Consider the following 24,125-nt stretch of genomic DNA (forward strand, 5'->3'; position numbering starts at 1 on the left):
ACAAATGCATAAATGGGGAGATTAAAGATTAGGTAATTTACTAAAAAGGCCTTATTTTATCTGCTTAGTGACTGATATGAGATTCAAGGTTGGGTCACATGTAGGTTGTTTATGGAACAGAACGATCAGTCTTTTGAACTTGTTTCAAATTGGAAGTAGCAACTGCTTTTGGCCAGTTTGTTTTCACCCGAAACACTGTCTAATGAATTGTATGTCATGTTGAAAACATTGATATAGTAAAGTGAAAAGAAAGTGTGACATGCAAATACAATGCTACAAGGTTAGAGCAATTTGAAAAAGTTGTGTGTTTTATAAATTGTATCTTGCATAGCAATACCAGTGCTATTGGCCAGTTGTTTGTTGTGATGACTTGATGATTTCTTATTGTAATCTTTTTGTGTTAGCATCAATTGTAGCTTACCACATTAAATTAACAATCTAACCAAGCCAAAATGTTAATTCAAGTAAGAATAAAGCCTTAAAAGATATTTTTTCTCAAGTATTAGTAAAAAAGTAAAACTTTTTTTTTTAACTCTAAGTGCTGATTCAACAGACGAAAAAAAATAAAATGACAACTTCAATATTTTCACCAGACAGCATGAAAAAAAAAACTTTATATAAAGTACAAAAACACCAATATTTTTTCATGTCAGTACAAAACATTTATGCATTAACTTTTATTTTTTCATGTAAGAGTAATATTATTACACCGACTACTATTATTAAACAACAATATCACTAAAGTAAAAGTATAAAGTACTGTTTCAAAAAACTACTCTAATAAGTGCAATTTCTTCAAAATATTATTAAATTACAGATACTTGAGTAAAGCAACTGAGAAGCCGACTTCCTGCCTCTGGCTATAATATAATAGTATTGCACTAGTTGGGACCCAGGATGAAAATTACAGCCTACATGGCTAACTCTGGCACATTTACATGTTTAAAAAAAACACATGTTGATTAATTCAATTCAAATAAATATATATATTAAAAAAAATACATACATGCATACATTTCTTCTAGTTATTCATAAATCAGATGTGAGCATTGGCCATAGCAATGTGTAATTTATTTACAAAATCTCATAATTGAAACATGGTTTAAAAAACATTTTAACAAAATAAAAATATGTAAAAGAAAACAAATACAAAAATGAATTAAGCATTGGAGCTTCAGTTCAATGTGTATGTCAAAGCTGGTCATGTTTTTTATATTGTCTTAATAGTCCTCAAAATATTTGTCTCTGTATGAAAAACACAATTTAGCTGAAATCTGTAACTAGAAGCATTTCTGTTCAGAATAACAAATTCTTCACACAAGAAAAACAGGAGTGTCAAAGAAGCAAAGTACTCACGTAGTTCAACTTTAAAAGGAGATTTTGAGATGGGGCCATGTGTCTTCTGTTCCCAGGAGGATGAAACTATTGAACATCTGTTTTTCTCATGTCCTGTGATAAAGCGTTTCTGGCAGGCTGAAAATCTAAATGAATGAATAAATAAATAAAAAATAAGATGATAATTTAATTAAAATAAAATAAAAAAAAATCACACAATTAAAGTAAAGCAAATCCTGTATGTTAATGACAGCCTGCCAAAGGGACTTTTCAGAATGTACAGTCTCAGTTAAGGGTACAATGTCCCTGTAAAGAATTCGGATGCTACAAATATATTAGGAAACTTACGAATAAGATGGACCACAACTAACATTTTAATATAGTGGCTTCTGATTTCATTGCTTGCAATAAAAAAAACAGGTATAGGGCCTTTAACCATTGCTGCCACTGCATAATATCCATTTATAATTTTGAATTGCATTTCCTTAATCTTAGGAGGTAGTAGCCATTTCATGAATTGGATGTATTTATTTGTTTCTTCGTCAGGATTTTTTTTAAATTAAACTGTTCAAATAAAATGTACAACGATGAACAATGTAAAAGTGCTCTCCCCCGCTCCGGTAGGTGGCGCTAAAGCCCCATGAAACGACGTTACACTCGGATGTTAGCAAATCCAGGAACCACCAATGTTTTTCCCAGTCACATCAGAATGAGCGAAAGCACAATCGAGCCGCCTCCAAAACTATTTGTTTGTGAACTATGTGGTTTAAACAGCCCTTTTACCTACTTTGGCCAGAAACCACCTAACACCAGAGCCATTGTGTAAGTGATAGGGAAAAGCAGGCGGGCGTCTCAGAAGCTAACAGCGCTAAAGCTAACATCGCACGACTTTCCATGCTTCGGAAAGATTTGAGGAAATTACACATAAATATTAAATAAGGAAATTACTGTCGGGGCTTATGTCTTGTTTTCGTGTATTTTGTAGTTTGCTCGAGGAGTGTTTCGTGACCAAAGACCCCTTCAGTCCGGACAAGGAGAAGTTTCTCATTTTGGGATCAACCTGCAGCCTGTGCGACAAGTGTGTGTGCGTTGGAACGGTATGACAACACCTAAACACGCGTATTTTATTGCAGTATATTGTGCCTTTATTGTTTAGTAAAATGCCACAAACAAACAAAAAGTGCAGCAACTTTTTCTTATTTGCAAATGACTGTTTAACCTCGTAACCCCCGCCTGGTCCAGTTTGGCATGACCCAAGACCAATAGGTTCTTGAATAAAGCATAAAAATAGCGACGAAACTGAGGATGAAATCGCAACCAAAAAGTGACAAGAAAAGCCCCAAAAGATAATATTTTAATTTAAAAAAAAAAGTGACCAAAACTCAACAAAAAGCGTAAAAAATACAATAAAGTTCGGAAAATCCACAGTTACCATGGAGATCCGCCATGTTTGCAGCCGTTAGCATACATATTCCATACACTAAAATTAGCTAAAAACTGTTTAAAAAGTGGAGGGAAAAAGCCATGAAACAAGACCGTTAGCTGCTGAGTCACTGCTGGTAAATACATCTAACTCACTATAGTGTCCCAAGTGTTGTAATGTGAACAATAACTCCAAAAAATTAGTTTAATAATAATTCCTGCTAATCCCATGATGCTTAGCGATATGACATCACATTCCCGAACTCTGTAGGTTCTTGAATAAAGCATAAAAATAGCGACCAAAAAGTGACAAGAAAAGCCCCAAAAGATCATATATAAATCAAAAAGTGACCAAAACTCAACAAAAAGCGTAAAAATACAATAAAGTTCGGAAAATCCACAGTTACCATGGAGATCCGCCATGTTTGCAGCCGTTAGCATACATATTCCATACAATAAAATTAGCTAAAAACAGTTTAAAAAGTGGAGGAAAAAAGCCATGAAACAAGACCGTTAGCTGCTGAGTTACTGCTGGTAAATACATCTAACTCACTGAAGTGTCCCAAGTATTGTAATGTGAACAATAACTCCAAAAAATTAGTTTAATAATAATAATAATTCCTGCTAATCCCATGATGCTTGGTGATATGACATCATATTCCCGAACTCTATAGAAAAAAAGCAACAAAAAAACGGGAAAAAGACAACTAATAAACTGCAATAAAGCGACAAAAAGTGACAAAAGATGACAAAAATGCCTTAAAAATGTGGCGACAATGTGACAAAAAAAAGTTACGATCAGTTTTGTGGGTCTTAGCTTTCAAATGAGACATTACACTGGCCTATAGGCTACATCCAGTCGAGAAGCTTTTAGATTTGGGTAAAGCTGACATGGAGAAAATGCACTCTGTTAATGCTGTTAATTCCACGGGATGAGTTAATTATCCCTGTATGTGTTTTCTCCGCAATTTCTTTAATTTAACAAAGAATTCATGAAGATGTAGAATAAGTGCAAGTATGAGTTCGAGACAGTGTGTTAGACCAAGATACCCAATTCTTCGATTGATAATGACATGCCCCTCCTGACACATTAGGGCAGCCTGTGCTTGTGATTCTTCTATTAATTATGTAGTTCATATTTAAATATTTTCCTCAAGTATTTATGCTTCTGAAGTAATTTAAAACGAGCACCGTGTCCCACAAATCACGCAGCCCCTTGTCAATTACAAATACCCCAGAGTTTTTTCCGTTCGAGAGCTTGATTCTGAACTTTGAATACTTGTCCTTTCTCTCCTAGGACTGCAGTCTGTTCTACACCAAGAGGTTCTGCATGCAGTGTGTGAACAAGCACTTGGATCAGTTCCCGAAACAGATCCGCACAGAGCTGGCCAAAAAGAGGCAGAGCTCCAGTGCTGCTGTGTCATGATGTTGGCCAAGATTGAGTTCATGAGCAGGACACCATTCAGAGACCAAGACTGAATACCCTTTGTCTTCAAAAGGAGGAAAAGAAGTTATGCAAAGGCAATGTTGTATACTTTAATTTAAACCTTCGAGGGCACAATTGCTAAAAAAATGCAGCCAGTTGTTGGTATATAGCGTCATTTTGTCAGGAGTGGCTCAAGACAGAATATATTACACTGATGTACAAATGCAGGGCCAAGACCCAAACATGGACTTAACATGTACTTTCAGTGGTTAATAAATTGTGATACATTATTATTACATGAAATGCTCATTTTGTCCATTTTTACCCAAGGGAAATTAGACATTATTTTACACATGTGCCATTACACAAGTATCTCCAAACAAAAACTGATTCTCCTCCGCCACAGTCAGTGTTGTTTGGCTTGCCTTTGACATGTAAAACTATCATTTTTGCCCTGTCCACTCTGCTCTTTCTTTGTTTCCAAACCTCGGATCGTCATGTACTGTGCTCTGTGCCCAGTGTGTTGCGGTTTATTGTGTTTATGGGTAAGAAGAGATCCCATGCACTGATAACTGACAGGCGACATTGCTGTATGTATCACGAGATATGAAGTTGGCTCTGTTTCAAAGCTTGTATGAAACGGCACGGTCCCGGAATCCGGGCTCAGAACTCCTACAAGTCGTAGTCAATCTCACTCGCGCTGATGTCCCGACAGTTACAGAATCTCCCTGAAGCCGACGCTGGATCCACTGTGGCACAGCGACCACTCGGCTCCGAAGGAAACGTGTGTCCGTCTACCATTCACTCTCGGCATTTGACCAGCCCGTTTCCTATCTTGTTTACAAGCAATTTGAAGCATTGGAGCAGCTCGCAGCCCGGGCCCGTGGCACCAGCAGTGACAGTCTGGCAGCGATAGGCAGCGCGCCAACCGTGACGGAATCTTTTCTGCTGAATGATGTCATCGAATAGCTGCAGACACATTTGTGAATATTTTATGTCTTGCACTGTAAATGTCCTTGATAGACCTTGATGCGCGGCTGAATAGGTTTCCACTGATTCAGTTATGTGCGTATTATGCATTGTGGCAAATCGGATCTGCCTTGGACATGTTAGGAGATGGGGCTGCGCAGTGATTGACTGATGTGATAGTACCACCCTGCGGCTCAATGCCCAGCAGTAACAAAGGTTTTCATTTAGCCTACTGCTTTCTGATAAGCTATTCCACTTGAGATAAGGGCTTTGCCAATAGGCCCAGTGAAGAAAAACAAACAAGCATAAAAAAGTACAAAAAAAAAGCTCAAGCGAAATCCACTTGTTACTGTTGTGTAATGGCCTAACAGTTCATTAGGTGTTACATTAGCTTTGCCTAATTACTGGTCTGCTGCCCATTCGTGCTCCACGGTAATTACAAACCGTATTCACGCGCAGAGTTAATCCCATCCAGCTCAAGTTTAGGTTGCCCCGTTTGACTTTAAGAGCGCTCAGTGGGCGGTCCTTAAGCACAAACCAATGAATTGGCTTCTCTGTTTAAATAGTCCTTCATGTCAACTTTCCTCCTTCACTCATAGCTCCCTCTAACGCCATGTTGGCTGTTTTGACTTGACTTGTTTTCTTCTACTTACTACGGACCTGACAGGAGTGGCTTGTTTTAAAGACCGCAGCGCCGAGTGGGGAGGGTTCATCCAGGCCATTATTTTCATGCGCCTTTTGGATGAGACGCGCGGAGGATATATGCGTTGCTATTATTTCCCCCTCGTATGAAAGGAATACGTATATGGAATAATTGTGTTTAAAGAGGTTCCGCTGTCGTATGTGTATCAAAATGTCAGATGTTCGCCTTTCTAACGCAAGTCCGACTCTGGAGAGGGTGGATGCGCGGCAGTTGGACACCCTTCGGCCGCCTGTGCGCAGGAGTCTCTTCGGCTCACCTGACCGAGAGGAGCTGCGGGAGTATTTTGAGGAGTTTAGACAGGAAGAAGAGCGTCGCTTCAGGGACACTTATAACTTCGATCCCGTAGGGGACAGACCACTTTCTCCCGGAAGGTTTGAATGGGAGGAGTGGAAGGACGCACCGGAGTTTTACCGCAAACCGCCCCATGAGAGGCTGAACGGCAACAGCAGCAACCAACGGGACCCAGCGGAGACGGCAGAGGATCAGACGGCAGCGACGGAGCGCTCCAGGAAGCGACCCTCGGATCCCTTAGGTGAGTTAAGTGTTCCACAGAAAAGGGCCACTAAGGCTTGTTTTTTTTTATGTATCTCTCGACTTATAATGTTGATTATGTGCAGAGGGATGCTAATGCTTATTTTGTATATTTTTGTGCGCTGCACGTCCCACACATTATATGTGCGCTACATCATTGTGCTTATCGGATGTTACTTGCAGGTGCCATCGAGAGTGGACGTGCAGATCCTCACGATCCCCTTTCACTCTTATTTTGTTCTGTCAGGTTCCAGTTGCAGCAGCGAGCCCCAAAGCAAGAGCTCCCGCACAAACGGGGATGACGAGCAAGACCCGGACGCCCAGAACAGCCAAACAGCGAAGGTCTTAAAGCAGGCACCCGAGGACTAGTGACAGGTGAGGCGGGCTCTGTCTGTCTTCTGTGCCTCTGAGTGAAACTCGAGCAGTTTGTTTACGCGCTCAGCGCCGCTGCAGAAGTCTCTTCATGCGGCACTAACGCGTCACGAGCCTATGAAACTGCAGCTTGTCATGTATTCAACACTGTTTATTTCCTCTGTTCACAGAGCAGCGCAGAGCTGGTGAAATACTGTAGCCTTCCTCGTCATCTGACACGGAGCAGAGAGTTAAAGCGGCCTTTGGAGGGAGCCGAGGCTGCACATGCACTGAATATGTACACTATAAAGTTTGGCACTCTTTTGAATTTATTTCCTCAAAAACAGCAGACAATGTAGCAGTGTGCAAAAGGATTTTGCTCACTTTTTTTCTACTACCTACGTTTTCAAATGTAGCACATTTAAAGCAACATGCTCATACGTTTTTGTCCAATGTTTTGTGTGAATTTGACTCGGAAATTGCAGAGCAATTTCCAACAGAGAAATGTTGTTTGTTGTAAGTGGTCATGTTGTAATCTTATTCAGGTAAATTGATGTAAGTTAAATGCAGATTTCAAAGTCAGGGTTATTGGGAAACAGTGGCTTTAGTCCCAGTGTTATTGAAGGCCCAGGTAGACTCACTAAGAGGCCATCTGACTGCGGACAGCCACCACAAAGTTTACATGGAAATCACCTGTTCTATTTCCCCATGTATATCTATATATATCTATATATATATATATCCATATATATCTTTGGCCAAAGTTAAAATCTCTAGTGGGAGGACAGGTGTAGGCGGCTAAACTGCTGAGCAATATTCAATCATATTGAACAGTATTTGCTAATAGTCCTAAGATAACCTATATTCTATTAGATAGCTGACTTACCCCACGTGTCCAGGATAAACATGTTAAAGTCACTGGGCGACATTATGCAAATATGTGAATCAAAGATGAGTCTTTGTGTTGTGGAATTCATGTGGAACATGTAATTGCACTATTATTGATTATTATTTTAAGGGCAGAAAACAAAGTTACACTGCCTGGTGTAAAACTGAAGTATGCCTGTGTGCCTTTTATAAGAAACACTGAAAAATTTAACTAACTTATTTATGTTGAACTTTGTGGGTGTATGGCTTTCCAAAGCTTTTTTTTTTCATATTTGTATATGCATATTTTCATTATTATTTGTAAGACCAATAAACTCTTGCAAAACTGAGCCCAAAACTGATTTCATGGTGTGATGTTATTATTGCATTTTTAAAATATTGTCTGATAATGAAGACGCTGGTGAAACGTGCTCAATATTTTAATTATTCTGCTCCACCCTGAACAAACTCTGATGTTTAATCATGAGCCTGGCCTGACCACAGTGAGTTCACAGATGACAGAATACAGACCTGATGCAACCCCGCCTCTTAAGTGAAGGGAAAATAAGACTGGCATTCAATCTGCAGCATGTCAGGTTTGTAATAACCACAACAAATGTGGGTTGTGCATTTAAGCATTCCCACACCATTTACTTATGTTTTTATTAACTCTGACACTTTTAGTTTTTACTTTCCCAAATTATTTGGTTTTGCATTTTTACTGTAAATCCTTGCATAGCATTGTTTGTAGAAAATAAAAAGAAAGGTTGGCACCAGCAGTTCATGTAGAGTTTTGTGACCCGACTCTGGCCTGTCTCACAGAAGCTGAAGTTGAAAACAACAAGAGTAAGTCCTAAGGAAAAGAGGGTGAAAAAAGTGTTGAGTTATTGACTTCTCTGGGATCCAATAAGCTTACAGGGATGGAAAGCACACCACTCCAGGGCAGCCAGTGAGAGAACAGTGGGAGGGAGCAGGGACAGTACAGCCTGTTCTTTTCACCAAAAACACACCACCAAATTAGTTTCATTGGCTGCGTCTTTCCTGTTGATACCAGCGGTGTGTAGGAGTCGGAGCTGCTCCAGCAGTTGAACAGACTGAGAACAAGAGACAACAGTCTTTCTCTGCACACCTAGACTGCACCGTGATATAGATAACACACGGTGTAGTAGCTGCTCATTTACCATGTGTGAGGGACAGAGTTGCAATATTACTGTGTTGTTGCAAAGACGACATTAGCGCACAAGATATGTGTGCGCATTTTTAAGGATGCATAGGATTCATTCAGGTATCCCTCGAGTGAAGTATTGGGCTTGACAAGTTAAACTCCTCAAAGTATTGCTCCCACAAGTATGCCTACAGTTTCTTGATAAATCACAGTATTAATTATACATTAATATATTGCACTTGTCATCCATCTCATTACTGAGACGACTCAAATACAGCATCATGAACAATGCTAATCAATGACTTAGAAATATGTGCCATATTCTCTGTCCTTAAATTATTATCTTTTAACTCAGAACAACCCTCAAGGTCAGTTGACAAAAAAACTAATGAAATGAAATTCATGTTACATTATCGCTTAGAGAAAACCTCGTATGCATTTTCTTTAGAATTGGAGTTAATCAGGTCTGCATCCTCAATGCTTCATTATATTGTCTATCATTTACATCCTTTTGACCAGTCTTTATTAGCATTATTATTAACATGTACTTTGTATGAACAAAATCACCTTGACATTTTCCATTCTACAGAAATACAAGTTCAACATTGACTAAATGTGACCTACTTCTGGACCTTGACTCACAGGTTGAGAACCTTTTCTATACAATGCACGTGTTTTGATATCTTTAACATTGTTATGACACAAAACCTATATTCTCCTACATACATGTAAACTAACCACACCAGATTGAAGCGTTCATCCTACATTGTGCATGTATGTGTCGTAGTGGAAACCAGAGCGCCCAGAGGAAGAACATGCAAACCCTACACAGAACCTTTTTGCCGTGAGGTAAGAACACTAATTGCTGAGCCGCCATGTTGCCCCAATATTGACTTCTAACTTTTGAGATATTTCCTCATACCTGCATATAGGCATTGCTGATAAGGTTTTTAAAGCAGTACTAAGTAACTCATGCCCCTAGAGGCCATGAGCGCCACTGCAGGTGTTGGAGCAAGTTGCGTTTTTTTACTTATTAATTGTCCGTGAGAGTAAATACTACACTGACAGGAAAGACAAAGGGAGTACATCCAATTACACAATGGAGATAAAAACAAAATTTCACTCAAACTTGGCTGTAAATACTGCTAAAGTGGCGCTAGCCCGCAGTAAGCTTTGGCCGTTAGCCTGTTAGCTTCTTCTTCATGATTCCATTAGTGTGTATTGGGGTCTCCGGGTCAGAGCAGGGAAAGCTGCAAGTGTGGTTTTCTGGCCAGAGACACCAGGGGGAGATGAAAGACCCCCCAATCATCCCATCAACACTTGTATTACCCCCAGAGGGACTACGGAAAGGATTTATTAAGTTAAACAAGTTACTTAGTACTGCTTTAAAGGTGAACATAGTTTTGCATATTAATCAGTGTGAGGAGTGAAAAGTTGAATGTGCGTCTTAATTCAGATAAAACCTCAATATTTGAAAGACGAAGCCAGCTGTGACTTCCACTGTGGATGTACATGTAGGTTCGTTTACACAAGTTTGAAAAATAAATAAATAAATCAAACAACCTGGTTCAAAACTTTATTAATTAAAGATACTATACTAGAATTTTAGGATTTGTGATGAACTAGTGTTGGCGACAAAATGACAAATCCTTGTGTCTCTGTGTCGTCTGATACTGAAAGTGCCATCAGCATTTGTCAAAAATAATGCAGCAAATACTGACCTCAAAAACCTTAACTCAGAAAAGACAGGGCAGTCAAGCAGAATTGTCTTTTATTCTGAAGTTCCCACTTCCCCCAGCTCTCCCCTCCATCTGTTTCTTATTGCTCATAATTTGTCTGATTTTTATTTTTTTCCAATTTCATTAGAATTTTTACAAGGGCTGGGTAGCTTTGTTTTTCCGCTCGACTCGGCCTCGTAGTCTTGAGGCATTGGCAGCTGTGGGAATAGTGCAGATGAGGTGGAGATAGTTAACAGGGAAGGAACCAAATGACGAAAGGAAGAGAGGAAGGAAGGAAAAGAGAAGAAAGAGTATGGGGTAAACTGAAAGGACAAACTTTTTGGCCGTGCCTGCTTCAAGGCGAGGCCAAAATCACATCCAGCGCAGGATGTAAATAAACTGCGTTGCCAAAGGGAGGTTTTTACACTTCAGGTTTAGCTCTGGGGTCGGTGACTCATCGTACATTACCTCAGTCCTGGGTCCACACGCCACTTGGCAAACGTCTGCAATTTGACTTGTTAAATGTCCACAAATAAAAACATATGCTCTGCTTAGAAAGTGAATATAAACACACGTGGCATAAACAAAGTCTCAACATAATTTTAGCTCAGGGACTCAAATATATATTGCCGTCTCCATCACACAATGTGGCCCGGCTTCAGTTTGGATATTTGTAAGTGATGATTTGCCCCTTTGCTGACCACTTGTGGCAACGATTGGCGTTTGTGTCTTGAAATATGTTAACATTGAAACCTATATTACTGTACATCAATATCTTTTTGCTGTTTTTGTGCCGTGCCTTTTGCAAAATCCGACCATCTAATCTAAACAGTCATCACAATCTTCCCTCAAATATGTGCTCAAGGTCAATGCATCACATTCATCGTCACATTGGAAGCAGAGGATGACTCTCACGTGTCGTCCTCCCGTGTCGGTACGTTGCGATGGAAAGCGTGTCACTTCCACAGTCTGTTATTGCTGTTTTTCCTTCTGTGTGCCGTTGTTCGTTCTCATCATAAACAGACATAGCGCCCTGTGGAGAGCAGAGAATCAAAGGCATGTGACCGTGTGCAGGAACATTCAGTTAGGCTTTGGGCGATCACTGGTTTTCACAGGGCAGAGTCATTTTTTCTTGGTTTGTGTTAATTAAATGCGCGCGTTTGAAACACAGACTTGTTGTTGAGGAGGAAACACAAACAAACTCCGCATTCATGGTGGTAGATGGACGTCGATATGTAACATTTACATCTGTGTAAAATCGACGCGAAGCTACTGTTCAGGTGACAGGTGCATGTACTGCTTGTGCTCGTCCGAGGCTTATTAGAGACAGAGTCACAACAATAGTCTGCCGAGGCATGACTTAGACTTTGCGTTGTCACTGTAGCTCAGAAATAGTAACCTTACAAACCGATTAACAGCAATGCCACTAATATAAGGATACAATGGACATATGTACAGAGAATAAACAGAATAAGTACATCTGCCTATATGAAATGTCAAATTAATGTCAAAATAGGATAATATAAATGTACAATATATAAAAAAGATGGATCTTAATGGGACTTTCGCTGTGTTTGGAAGGAATAACACAATGGAAATGTCAATCTGTTGAATCTGATTCAATTTGATGGTATCATTATCTCAGTTTTGAAAGAAGAAAAAAATGACTAATATTATATTTGATCATTATTTGGAAGTGATTGGATTCACATATTATATTAATGGCTAAAAGTCCTTTCTTTTGGCTTTCTGTCCTTTCTGATCACACACATATGAATATACATATTGTCAGCACTTTCAGACACTATCCATCCATGCATTCATCTTCTTCCACTTGTCCGTTGCCGGGTCGTCACATTGCACCAGCCCCTTATGGCTCCTCCTGCAGGTGGTGGGTCCACAGATGGACGGCCTCATGGTTCTAACCGGGCCTGTTGGTCTCTCATAAGGGGCGTCTGAACAGCTCTTTGTCTGACCCGTCACCTAGGACCTGTTTGCCATGAGAGACCCTACCAGGGACACAAAGCCCCCGACAACAGAGCTAGTAGTATATTTATATAAGTATATTTGTGTAGCGCTTATCACAGATAAAATCACAAAATGCTGTACAGAACAAAGTGAGTTGAAAACAACAGAAACAACAACATAAAATAGATAGCAAAAGTAAAAAGTTTTTGACCTTTAGAAGACCCCACAGTGATATACTGTGATATACTGTGATATACTGTGATATACTGTGATATACTGTGATATACTGTGATATACTGTCCATATATATAGATATTCCATCCAGAATTTGACCGGACTTATAGACTTATAGGACGGGGTGATGAGGACTGCTCTGGGTGCACCTGTGAAAAGTCTGACAGCAGCATTTTGTAGCATCTGTTCAGAGTCGTCTTGTTGCAACAAGTGAAAACAGAATTAGAATAATCAATGCGAGACGAGATGAAAGCCATGATCAATTCAAGATCCAAATTGGAAGCATTTTCCTCACTGAAGAGATATTTCTATTGGCCATATTTCTCTATCCTTAGAATGTTTTATTGCCATCACTTTTATGTGCATCTATGTGGTCTATGTGAATAGACCCTGTAAACACACACACAATGTCAAAGGTATTGGCCCAGGATGCTAGGGTTAGGCTGATTGGCTGGCTGTAACATTTGTCCTGGCAAACAACTTTACATTGGCCCTGGACTCTTAATTACTTGGTGATATCACATCGACAATATAGATATATAGATGTAACCACAATCATTCTGAAACATCTGCAATATACAGATATGGCAGAGATTTTCACCTCAATATTAAACTATGGACTAGAATGCAATATCACATGAAAACAACCTATTATGCAAATGTATGCAGGTTACTTGGCAATAATTTAGTTACAACCAAGTGATTTGTTTCTCTTCTTGTGCACTGACACAAAAATAAACTTTTCTCACACAAGTTTCTGTTCCCTAAACACAAAAGAGCACCTTCACAGAACAACTGTGACAAACACCTCCCGAGCTCTCTGAAAATGATCTTGTTGAACTCTACGGCTGCATTTGTTACGTGACATTTTACATTTGAACAATATTTTATGCATCAAATTACTACTTGTGTTTGTATTTTGACACAAGCATAGACTGATACCTCTCCAGGATACGCTGTGGCATTCCCCCGTTCTTATGTAGCCTCTGTGTGTCTCTGAGTCACTGCTTTCTCACTTCTGCATACGTTTAAGAACACTCTGCTATGAATAAAGGATTATGAATAGGCATTGTGGTTTGTCAAATGTTTAATGATTTTGAATGATCTCACACACAAAAAATCAAACATTCAGGTGGATTTTTATATCAATTTTCTTTATGCAACAGACCCCATTGCTCTTTTCTTTATGCTTAAGTTGCTTTGCAGGTGTAGAGGGTATGCAGATATTATTCCATCATGGCAACAGCCTAGCATAAGAAAACAGTCACACTGGTTGTAGATAGATAGATACAGACAGCATCGCATCATAGAAGGGGGCGTGGCTTTGCCGAGGGGGAAAATAGAATCTTCTGGGAAACACAGTTTTTCACACTTTTTAGCCATTTTCTGGTGAAATATTAACTTATTTATCACATACAAATAAAGTCAAGTCTAAATCAGGTCCATATGGATGTTTATTCACAGCAGATTGTTCAGTAGAAGCGGAAAAAAAACAAAAAAACATCAGCATTAGCACGATGCTAACATGTAACATTAGCATTCCCCATTATTTATATATTTATGGGCTGTTGAACCACTTTGCTCCTCTCCATGTCTTTGCATCTTTATTTAATAGAAAACTATATTCACAATTCAGCATTTGTTGAAGTCGTTTTTGAATAATTAGATAAAGTTTCCAGAATCCAGAGTCTGTAGATACAGACGGCATCTCATAGAAGGGGGCGTGGCTTTGCCAAGGGGGAAAAAAGGATCTTCTGGGAAACACAGTTTTTCACACTTTTTAGCCATTTTCTGTGGTGAAATATTAACTTATTTATCACATACAAATAAAGTCATGTCTAAATCAGGTCCATATGGATGTTTATTCACAGCAGATTGTTCAGGAGAAGCGAAAAAACAGCAGTCATAGCTATAGCGCTAGCAAGCATCAGCATTAGTACAATGCTAACATGTAGCATTAGCATTCTACGCTTTTTACGTAATTATGGGCTGTTGAACCACTTGGCTCCTGTCCATGTCTTTGTATCTTTATTTAGGAGAAAACTATATTCATAATTCAGCGTTTGTTAAAGTAGTTTTTGAATGATTAGAGAAAGTTTTGATTTTTCTCCACATTGTTTTCCCCCTTAACTGTTTTCAAACATGACCATATATGGGCGAATCCAGAGCTTGTATCTATACAGATAGATACTGTGTCTGGTTTGAAAAGGGGATGAAACAAGCAACACTAATACATTTCTAACCCCCTTCACAACACCACACATCACAATCCCAATACAAAACCTTGTAGCAATAATGTTTACTTTAACACGCTCTGACCAAACACCATTCTACCATATTTGGTTTTTGGTTTTTAATGATGATGATACAAACTTCAGCCTCTTTCGTCAATGTTTTCCAGAGAAAATATTTGTAAGAACCGCTTTAAGACGTTTCTGAAGAATTGTTGGCCAGATTCACTAAGCGTCAAATCCCTTCTTACAAAAGAGATTCCCCAAATTCACAACTGTGTAACTAAGAACGCTTTCCCAGTCATCATCCTGGCATTTACATTGTACTGTAAAAAGTCAGGCCCTCTACACTTCCATATATGGGCATGACGAGGCAGTATTTTCTTTAAGACTTACTTCTTTTAGTAAGTTATTAAAGTACTTTTACTGTCCCTGCGAAAGTTTGGTTTAGACTTACAGTTGTCTTTACTCAGCACCACCACTTATTTTCTCAAATAGTAATGACATAATAATAATGAAATAATTTGTTGAAATATGCTACCACTATGTTTACCATGAGACAAAAATAAGAATTTGAAGGTCCATTTTTGATAACAAATGTTGTAAAACTGCTGAATGTTTTGTGCGTATGAGTCCTCCTGACTGTTCTTAGAATTTGTTCTTCCAGATGAACAACTATTGTGAATATCAAAAAATCTAAGAACAAACTTGTATGTATATTTACAATACTAGCAAAATGATCAAAGTAACACATTTATCTTTAGAAGAATTTTTGGTAAACGCTTGTGACTCAATGAAAATCTACCCACTTTTCATATCTGTATATTTTTTGTATGTGTGAGCCTGAACAAAACTGCTAAGCTCGGATTATTCTGTGATGACTAATGTTAAGTCATGTCAAACACGCAGCTACAGGAAGTTCCAGTCTCGGCGGTCACACAGGGGTCATGCCACACGTTCTGGACTCTGATTGGCTGAAGGTGGGGGTCACAACCTTTATAGACTGGAAAGTGAAGATCGTTTTGGGGTCACACTCGGGACACCTCAGGCAGCATAACATTGATCAGAGAGACGGAGTCAGTTCATACTGTTGCCTTTGTTTCATGTTGGAAATCCCAAACCATGTGTACAATCGCCTGCTGCCAGCATTTTGTTTTACCAACTAAATTGATTTCTTTATCTTTCTGCCAAAGATCGGTTTTATTCCTTTCACTATAATATGAAAATCTAATTAAAGCAACGTGAATCTCACTTGGTAATTAAAAGCACACAAACGCACATTACTGTTACGGCTTCATCCTCTAGTCTTGCTCTCTTCACTGAAGACAATGTAAGCTTTGAAATGTGAAGTTTGAGTCCAATGAAAAGAAAAATACCCCAGAATAAGTATAATCTCATTTTAATTGATCATGACTTTGATGATTATCTGTTATCTGGAATGTCACAGAAGTAATCAATGGCAAAAAACACGTTCTTCATTCTGACTGAATTCTTTAAGAGAATTGGATCCTGCATTTTTCTAATACGTCCGGTATATGGTGGTGACCAAGGGCGTAGGTTTGGTATTACTATTGGTGGGGGCACTTTACCCCCCAACTATTTTCTGATCGTTGTTGAGGGAAACATCCGACATAAATAAATGAGAAACATCACATGTAAATTAGGCTCACGTAATAAAGCTCCATAAAAGCTCCATTACAACCCGGAAATATCAATATATCCACAAATATTTGACCAATCAGCGCAAAACAAAAGTGTTGTGATGCTGATCGTCCTCTCACAAAGTCACATCTGAATCAAGTCTTTGTGAAACATCGCACAATGTGAAGATCTATGAAGTTGGTGAGGACAACTTGGCCATCCTGAAATATTGGTGGGGACATGTCCCCATAGTCCCCACGCAAACCTACACCCATGGCGGTGACGGGTTTGTCCTGAGTAGGGCTGGGCACTGTTACATTGTCTTCCATATCGGTACTTTAACAATTCATGGTTTTCGATACTGATACCTGAATAAAACATTTTCGATACCTTTGCTAAATGATTTGTCAAATAGAACCATAAAAGAGAGTGATAAAGTTAATTTATTCCTTTTTCTTCCATGTCATTTCTTTAGCATTTGTATCATTTGTTTGTGAAACAACCAAAAAACTTCCTTTAAAAAGGCAGAAAAACACTTTGCAAGTTTTTCTTATTTTCCCCCCATTTTTAACACATTTTTCACGTTTTCCTCCCAAAAATGTATAAACATTTTCCATTTTTTTATTTTTTATGTTACCCCAAAATTACTTCTTTCATCCCCTCGCCCACACACACACACATTTTTTTTTTCCAAATTTTGCCCAAATTTTTCAGTTTTTCCCCCCCGTTTTCTCCCAAAGTTTTCACTTTTTTTTAGTTTTTCAGTTTTCTTTTTTAGTTTTTCCTTGAGACTTGTGTTTCACTTTTTAATTTTTTTTAAAGAGGCTAAATGCAATTTGGCCATTTTATACTCACCACTGCCACCTCAGGTCTTATGCATAACTGCAGTCTCTATATTAAGGTCATGCATGACGGCACTTCGGACCCGAAGTAACAACTTTTTGAGTGACAGTGCAGGATTTTAGAGGCAGTTGTGGTGAACAGATCTGGGCTCATTCTACACATTAGGACAATGCTGGAACATGTAGGGGAGGAAAATACATAATTTTAACATTTTTAAACTCCGTGTAGTCCCTTTAAATCCTGCATCAAAACTTGAATATACAGATTTTATATTTCTTTGCGGTACCTGCTGTCCAGATGTTGAGCGAGGCAGCCAAAGCTATTCACTGAAACAATCATTACAGTTCATCCCAGTCAATTCTGTCTTTCTCATTGCAAATACATTGTGCATAAGGAAATGTTAGTCGTTGCAATATGGCACAAAACTGCAATTCTTTTTCTGCTCAGATTCCTTATAACTATAGTTTACACCTCCTCTTTGGTCCAAGGACACAGTAACCTTTGAGATTTGACAACGGCTGACATTACGTTCTGGTCCAATGCCAAGAAAAACATGCTGATAAGTGAGTGTTTCGACCAAAGATGGATGTTTCTAAAAAAAAAAAAGAAAAAAAAAAAAGAAGAGTTGACTGTGCAAACGTTTAGCGGTTTTGTTTGCAGTTCGAAAAGGACATTTTGCCCCGTGCTAGATCTCCCAGGGAGTGAGAGAGCACTGGGTGGTTCATGGTTTGGGCCTCAGACCAACTCCAGCCTGTCTCCTCTCGAATTTGTTTTCATTTCTTCTTTTCCTCTCGACTATAACAAGGTTTACCACAACCATAGCCTTCAGCATGACCCTAAAACCCATTTCAGCAAACAGCGGAGCAAATGAAATAAAACATTGGTAGTTATTGTAACCCAACATGTGGTCACATATGGAGAAATATAGATCCATGTAGAAGTAAAAAGACGTTATATAGAATTTCAGTAGGTGAACTTTTAAACTTTAAACAACTGTGTGGTAAAAGCAAATGAGTTATTCTCATGGCAGTCATGAATGATGTCAAATGTAGTTGTACAATTGTAAATGAGTCGATTGTTTTCATACAGCAAAGTAATAACATAGTAACAGGGTGGAAATAACATGGTAAAAAACAAAACAGTGTCAATAGGTCAAAGTGCAATAATAATACAGACAAACATGCACATTCATAATAAAACAATATCAACTTTACTGTCTTATAATAGTGAAGCCTAGGCGTTAATTCAACCTGGGAGAAAAATTTCAGCATCACATACCTCCAGCCAATATCGCTTCCGAGAGGGCCACACCTCCACCTCAGCCATCAGCGTTAGAGCCGCACCCCCGAAGCAGCCAATCATTGCCCTCGGTTCCACTTTTAAGCCCCGGCAATCATGGTTTGTTTCGCTTCCCAGCTGCGCTGCGACCCACCTCCGCCGCGACCCATCTCCGCCCCATCTCCGCCTCTTCTACCTGTTGCATCTTCACGGGTCTTCCATACCACCACCAGTGTCCAGGCTCCGGGGGGAAGACATCCCTAACTCCAAGCTGTTCATCCATACTGACTTTCATACATCGATGTCTACCGCCGGGGTCTGATCGCCAAAAGTAATAAACATGTCAATAAATCTTCCTAATCGCAGCTTTTCTCTGTTTGAGTCTATTTCACACGCCAAAATGTTTCACACGCCAAAATGCTTCATAGATAAAACCAAGATGAATGACTTAATTATACTTATTCTATGCAAAGTTGAGTGTCAGGGTCAAGTGTCCCTTGCTTGTGTAGCAGAGCGGACTTGCAGGGCCTACAGGGCGGAGCCTCAGCAGACCACTCAATTATTTTACGTCTCCTTATCAAGTTAACATATATGTAGGCTATATAAAGTTAGATTTAACCTGCAGTTAAAGGCAACACAGATTGGCAAAATTGTCAGGACAGAGGCATTCATTTACAAAAGTAGGAAATGTATTTATTTGATCTTGTTTATTTTAATATTCTTATGCACGCCCCTAAAGCCTTATAGTTTAACATATAGCGTAGCTTATTTTTATCTAAACTCTGTGTTATATGTTTTTTATGTTTAATGTTGCACGTCTCACCAAGAAAAAATCCTAGTTTGTGAACCTGTTTACAAACAATTGCAATAAAAACAGTGGCACAAATGGTAGAGGGTCGTCTCATGATCGGAAGGTCGGGGGTTCGAATCCCACCTCCTCAAAAGTGCACATTGTCGTTGTGTCCTTGGGCAAGACACTTCACCCACATTGCCCCCAGTGTCTGCGTACATTGGTGTATGAATGAGAGTATGAATGGGTGAGTGGATCCTTGCTGTAAAGTGCTTTGAGTGCCTAATGTAGGTGGAAAAGAGCTATATAAGTTGAGACCATTTACCATTTTACCATTCTGATTCTGATTTCTGACATTTTTTGTTCAAGGGTTGTCCAGTAAGTTAAGTTTACATTTCTCACATGATCACGTCCACTTCAGTGTCCATAATAAAACAGCACATCACCATCTACAGCATCTAGTTGCTGGCCTGACACCTAAAGTCGCTTGAACGACGATAACAGCTTTCACACTGTGTCCCGCGACAGCAGCAGCCTGTGACGTCAGGGGGAGGAGAGGTCATGCCAGGTCCATAACCCCCGTATTTATAGCGCTCAGTCTGATTGGCTCAATTTAAGGGCGACATAGGCTCCCCCACCACGCCCTGTGGTTGTCTCGGGGAGTAGTGACCTCTCGGGAGCCGTCTGTCCCGCAGCTGACCCACTGTCCTGTATGTGACATGAGTGTTGAGACAGAGGCTCACAGACACAAGTGGTGCAAGACTGAAGAGGCTGTAAGCTTTACACAGGCAGAAAAACAAAAACCTTTGTATTAAAACAATGGAGCGCTTGTCAAAATTGTATGCTAAATCCTGATTGTATTTCGAGAGTCTATCAAGGAACACACTGAAGGATAAAGTACAGTTAAAAAGTGACATTCATGACCTAATCAAGCCAAGATAAATGGTTTTACTGGATCTCATTTGTGACAAGAGAGATTCTTTCGGTTCTTCTATGCAAGTTTGAGAATATATAAACAGCATTAATGAGAGAACACCTTTGTATTAAGTGTTAGAATTGCAGTTGTAGCCTGTTTTCTTTCATTATAAACCATAGTTTTATTTACACAAATGTATTTCAACAACTTAAAAAAAGTATTGCACTGATTTTAATCTATGTCTCTTGTTAAATTAAGTTTAATAAGGCTACTGAGTATGACACACAACAAAAGCTACATATCCCTCCTCATGTGGAACCATCCCTGGACTTGAATGGTGACACGAGCACAATACCTTGAGTTTATGTCCCTGGTAATAAACTTCCCCTTCATGAGACAGCCAGACTCCTATTGCTTTTCATCCAACTCGGGCAACTTCGTTTTCAAGAACAATGACTCCTAACTGTTTAAAGTGCATATAAAGTTTCTATAGTTTGACCATTTTTGTGATGTTTATAGTTTCACTTCCTTATTGGACACTGACAGAGTGACTTCTTTACAATGAACGGGTTTAGTCCCAGTTTAGACTTGGTTTAGTGGTTTAGTCTTTAGACCTGGTGTAGTCCGGGTTTAGACCTGGCTTGGTTCCTGTTTTTGACCTGCGTTAGTGATTTACTTGTTTAGACCTGGTTTGATTCAAATGATTTAAAAAATCCTGCACATTTAACTCCTAAATACGTTTTACTTATTAAGTATTTTTTACAATTAATACTTTTATACTTTTACTTAACCTCTTACCACCCGCCAAAACCAAATTCGTTCTCTCCTCTTTGCCATTGTTGTCACTTTTTATTTCCCTTATGTGTTTTTGTGGCACTTTTGTTAGTTTTTTTATGCATTTTTGTCATATTTTTTGCTGGATTTTTGTCACTTTTTTGTTGCTGTTTTGTCACATTTTTTGCTGGATTTTTGTCTTTTTTTGCTGGATTTTTGTCTTTTTTTTTGCTGGATTTTTGTCTTTTTTGCTGGATTTTTGTCATTTTTGTCAATTTACATCCTCATTTTCTTCTCGTTTTTTGTCGCTATTTTGAAGAAGCTTTTAGATTTGGAGAATTTGGAGAACAGGAGAAAACATGTTCAGGTGGGAGTTAAGAGGTTAAGTAAAAATGTTATCAGATACTTTTACCTAAGTACATTTTTGGTCCATTATCTGCACTTTTACTTAAAGGGACTATACAGAGTTTAAATGTTAAAACTAAGTATTTTCCTCCCCCTACATGTTTCAGCCATGTCCTAATGTGCAGAATGAGCCCAGACATATTCACCACAACTGCCTCTAAAATCCTGCACTGTCACTCAAAAAGGTGTTAATTCGGGTCCGAAGTGCCGTCATGCACGAGCTTAATATAGAACCTGCAGTTACACATATGACCTGAGGTGGCAGTAGTGAGTAAAATGACCAACTTGCATCTAGCCCCTTTAAGTAAGAATATTGAGCACTTCTTCCACCACTGGCAACCATGTTAAGTCAATGGGAAATGAGTCAAACTGCTAAGGAACTTTTCCTTCTCTATGTCACTTCCTGTCAGCAGCTTAAATTTCAAATAAAAACTAGAAATGCAATGGCTGCGCCATTGCGATTGACTGCGGAAATGCGGGAAGCGAATGCAGAAATTGCATAAACTCTTCAAATTGCATAATCACATTTGCATAAACTGTATAAAATGCATAAAGTGGTAAAATGCATGAATGGGTTAATTTGCATAAATTGTGTAAATTGCGTAAACTTTTTAAAATTCATAAATCCTAAATGGCATAAACTCGTCAGTTGCATAAACGCTTTAAAATGCATAAACTGGTTAAATCCCATAAAGTGGTTAATTTGCATAAATTATTAATATTGCATAAACTTTTATATTCCATAAACTGGTCAAACTGTTGAAATGGCCTCAGTGCTTGATTGGCAGAAGCTGCACAAATGGCTGAAAGGCCTGGAGTCTCCCCATTGGCTGGATTCACCCCATACACACTAATGCGACAAGTCCACATACACACCAATGCAAAAATGTCCAACTCTCGTATAAAAAAAACTGGAAAACTGCAGAAGGACAATTTTTTCTCAAAACCCACAAGTTGCAGAAGCTGAACATGCACAAATTGCATAAAATGCAGAAAAAAGTGCAGAAAAGCATGGATTTGCGGCAGCCCCATTATAAGTCAATGGGAAAAATCTCCGACATTTCGGCCGATTGCGGAAAAACCGTAAGTTGCAGAAGTCCCAAAAGTAATAGCACCCTTCTCCTCAACATGCGGAACATTTTGATGCATAACTTGCATAAATTGCACAAAGCATGAAGGTGCTGAAAGCTCTAGAAAATCGGGAAAAAGATGGAAGAGGAATAATAATAAAGAACATGAAAACCAATAATTGACTGCGGAAGAATTCCGCAGTCAATCAATAACTTTTCTGCCCAACATTTTTCATTGATTGACTGCGGAATTCTTCCGCAGTCAATTATTGGTTTTCATGTTCTTTATTATTATTCCTCTTCCATCTTTTTCCCGATTTTCTCCAGCTTTCAGCACCTTCATGCTTTGTGCAATTTATGCAAGTTATGCATCAAAACGTTCCGCATGTTGAGGAGAAGGGTGCTATTACTTTTGGGACTTCTGCAACTTACGTTTTTTCCGCAATCGGCCAAAATGTCGGAGATTTTTCCCATTGACTTATAACGGGGCTGCCGCAAATCCATGCTTTTCTGCACTTTTCTCTGCATTTTATGCAATTTCTGCACTTTGTGCATGTTCAGCTTATGCAACTTGTGGGTTTTGAGAAAAAATTAGGCTTCTGCAGTTTTCCAGTTTTTTTATACGGGAGTCGAAATTTTTGCATTGGTGTGTATGGGGGGAATCCAGCCAATGGGGAGACTCCAGGCCTTTCAGCCATTTGTGCAGCTTCTGCCAATCAAACACTGAGGCCATTTCAACAGTTTGACCAGTTTATGGAATTTAAAAGTTTATGCAATATTAATAATTTATGCAAATTAACCACTTTATGCATTTTAAACCGTTTATGCAACTTAAGAGTTTATGCTATTCAGGATTTATGAATTTTAAAGAGTTTATGCAATTTACATAATTTATGCAAATTAATCCATTCATGCATCTTACCACTTTATGCAAATTCGATTATGCAAATTAAGCAATTTATGCAATTTAAACAGTTTATGCAATTTCTGCATTCGCTTCCCGCAATTCCGCAGTCAATCACAATGGCGCAGCCATTGCATTTCTAGTTAAAATTGCTGCTTCACTGAAAGAAAATGATAATTATGCAACAGATGAACTTGCAACTAATGTTATCCTTCTCAATAAGACATATTTTCAAAAACATTAAAACCTGTCATATGCACTTTAAAGAGACTAGATGCAAGTTTGTCATTTTTATACTCACTACTGCCACCGCAGGTCTTATGTGTAACTGCAGCTTCTAAATTAAGCTTGTGCCGGCACTTCGGACTCAAAGTAACAACTTTTTGAGTGACAGTGCAGGATTTTAGAGGCAGGTGTGGTGAATAGGCCTGTCCTCATTCTACACATTAGGACATGGCTGGAACATGTAGGGGGAGGAAAATACTTGGTTTTAACTATTTAAACTCTGTATAGTCCCTTTAAGTCCATGTCATGCATAATTGTAAATGTGCCTTGTTAGGTCTCGCTTTACAAAAGTAAATTCA

The 24,125-nt window shown here is 38.9% G+C and overlaps 2 protein-coding genes across 2 annotated transcripts; both read left to right on the forward strand.

The window, feature by feature from the left end:
* Window positions 1–1,927: 1,927 nt before the first annotated feature.
* cdpf1 (cysteine rich DPF motif domain containing 1) lies at window positions 1,928–4,344 on the forward strand. Its single transcript, XM_079551863.1, has 3 exons — window positions 1,928–2,157; window positions 2,321–2,432; window positions 4,055–4,344. Exons 1-3 carry the CDS (start codon window positions 1,976–1,978, stop codon window positions 4,181–4,183), a joined length of 423 nt encoding a protein of 140 aa, XP_079407989.1. The 5' UTR covers window positions 1,928–1,975; the 3' UTR covers window positions 4,184–4,344.
* Window positions 4,345–5,722: 1,378 nt separating this feature from the next.
* On the forward strand, window positions 5,723–7,947 carry cdkn1ba (cyclin dependent kinase inhibitor 1Ba). Its single transcript, XM_079552024.1, has 3 exons — window positions 5,723–6,387; window positions 6,634–6,761; window positions 6,929–7,947. Exons 1-2 carry the CDS (start codon window positions 5,994–5,996, stop codon window positions 6,753–6,755), a joined length of 516 nt encoding a protein of 171 aa, XP_079408150.1. The 5' UTR covers window positions 5,723–5,993; the 3' UTR covers window positions 6,756–6,761; window positions 6,929–7,947.
* Window positions 7,948–24,125: the final 16,178 nt, after the last annotated feature.

This window comes from Gobius niger (assembly GCF_951799975.1).
Source record: "Gobius niger genome assembly, chromosome: 2".
Lineage (NCBI taxonomy): Eukaryota > Metazoa > Chordata > Actinopteri > Gobiiformes > Gobiidae > Gobius > Gobius niger.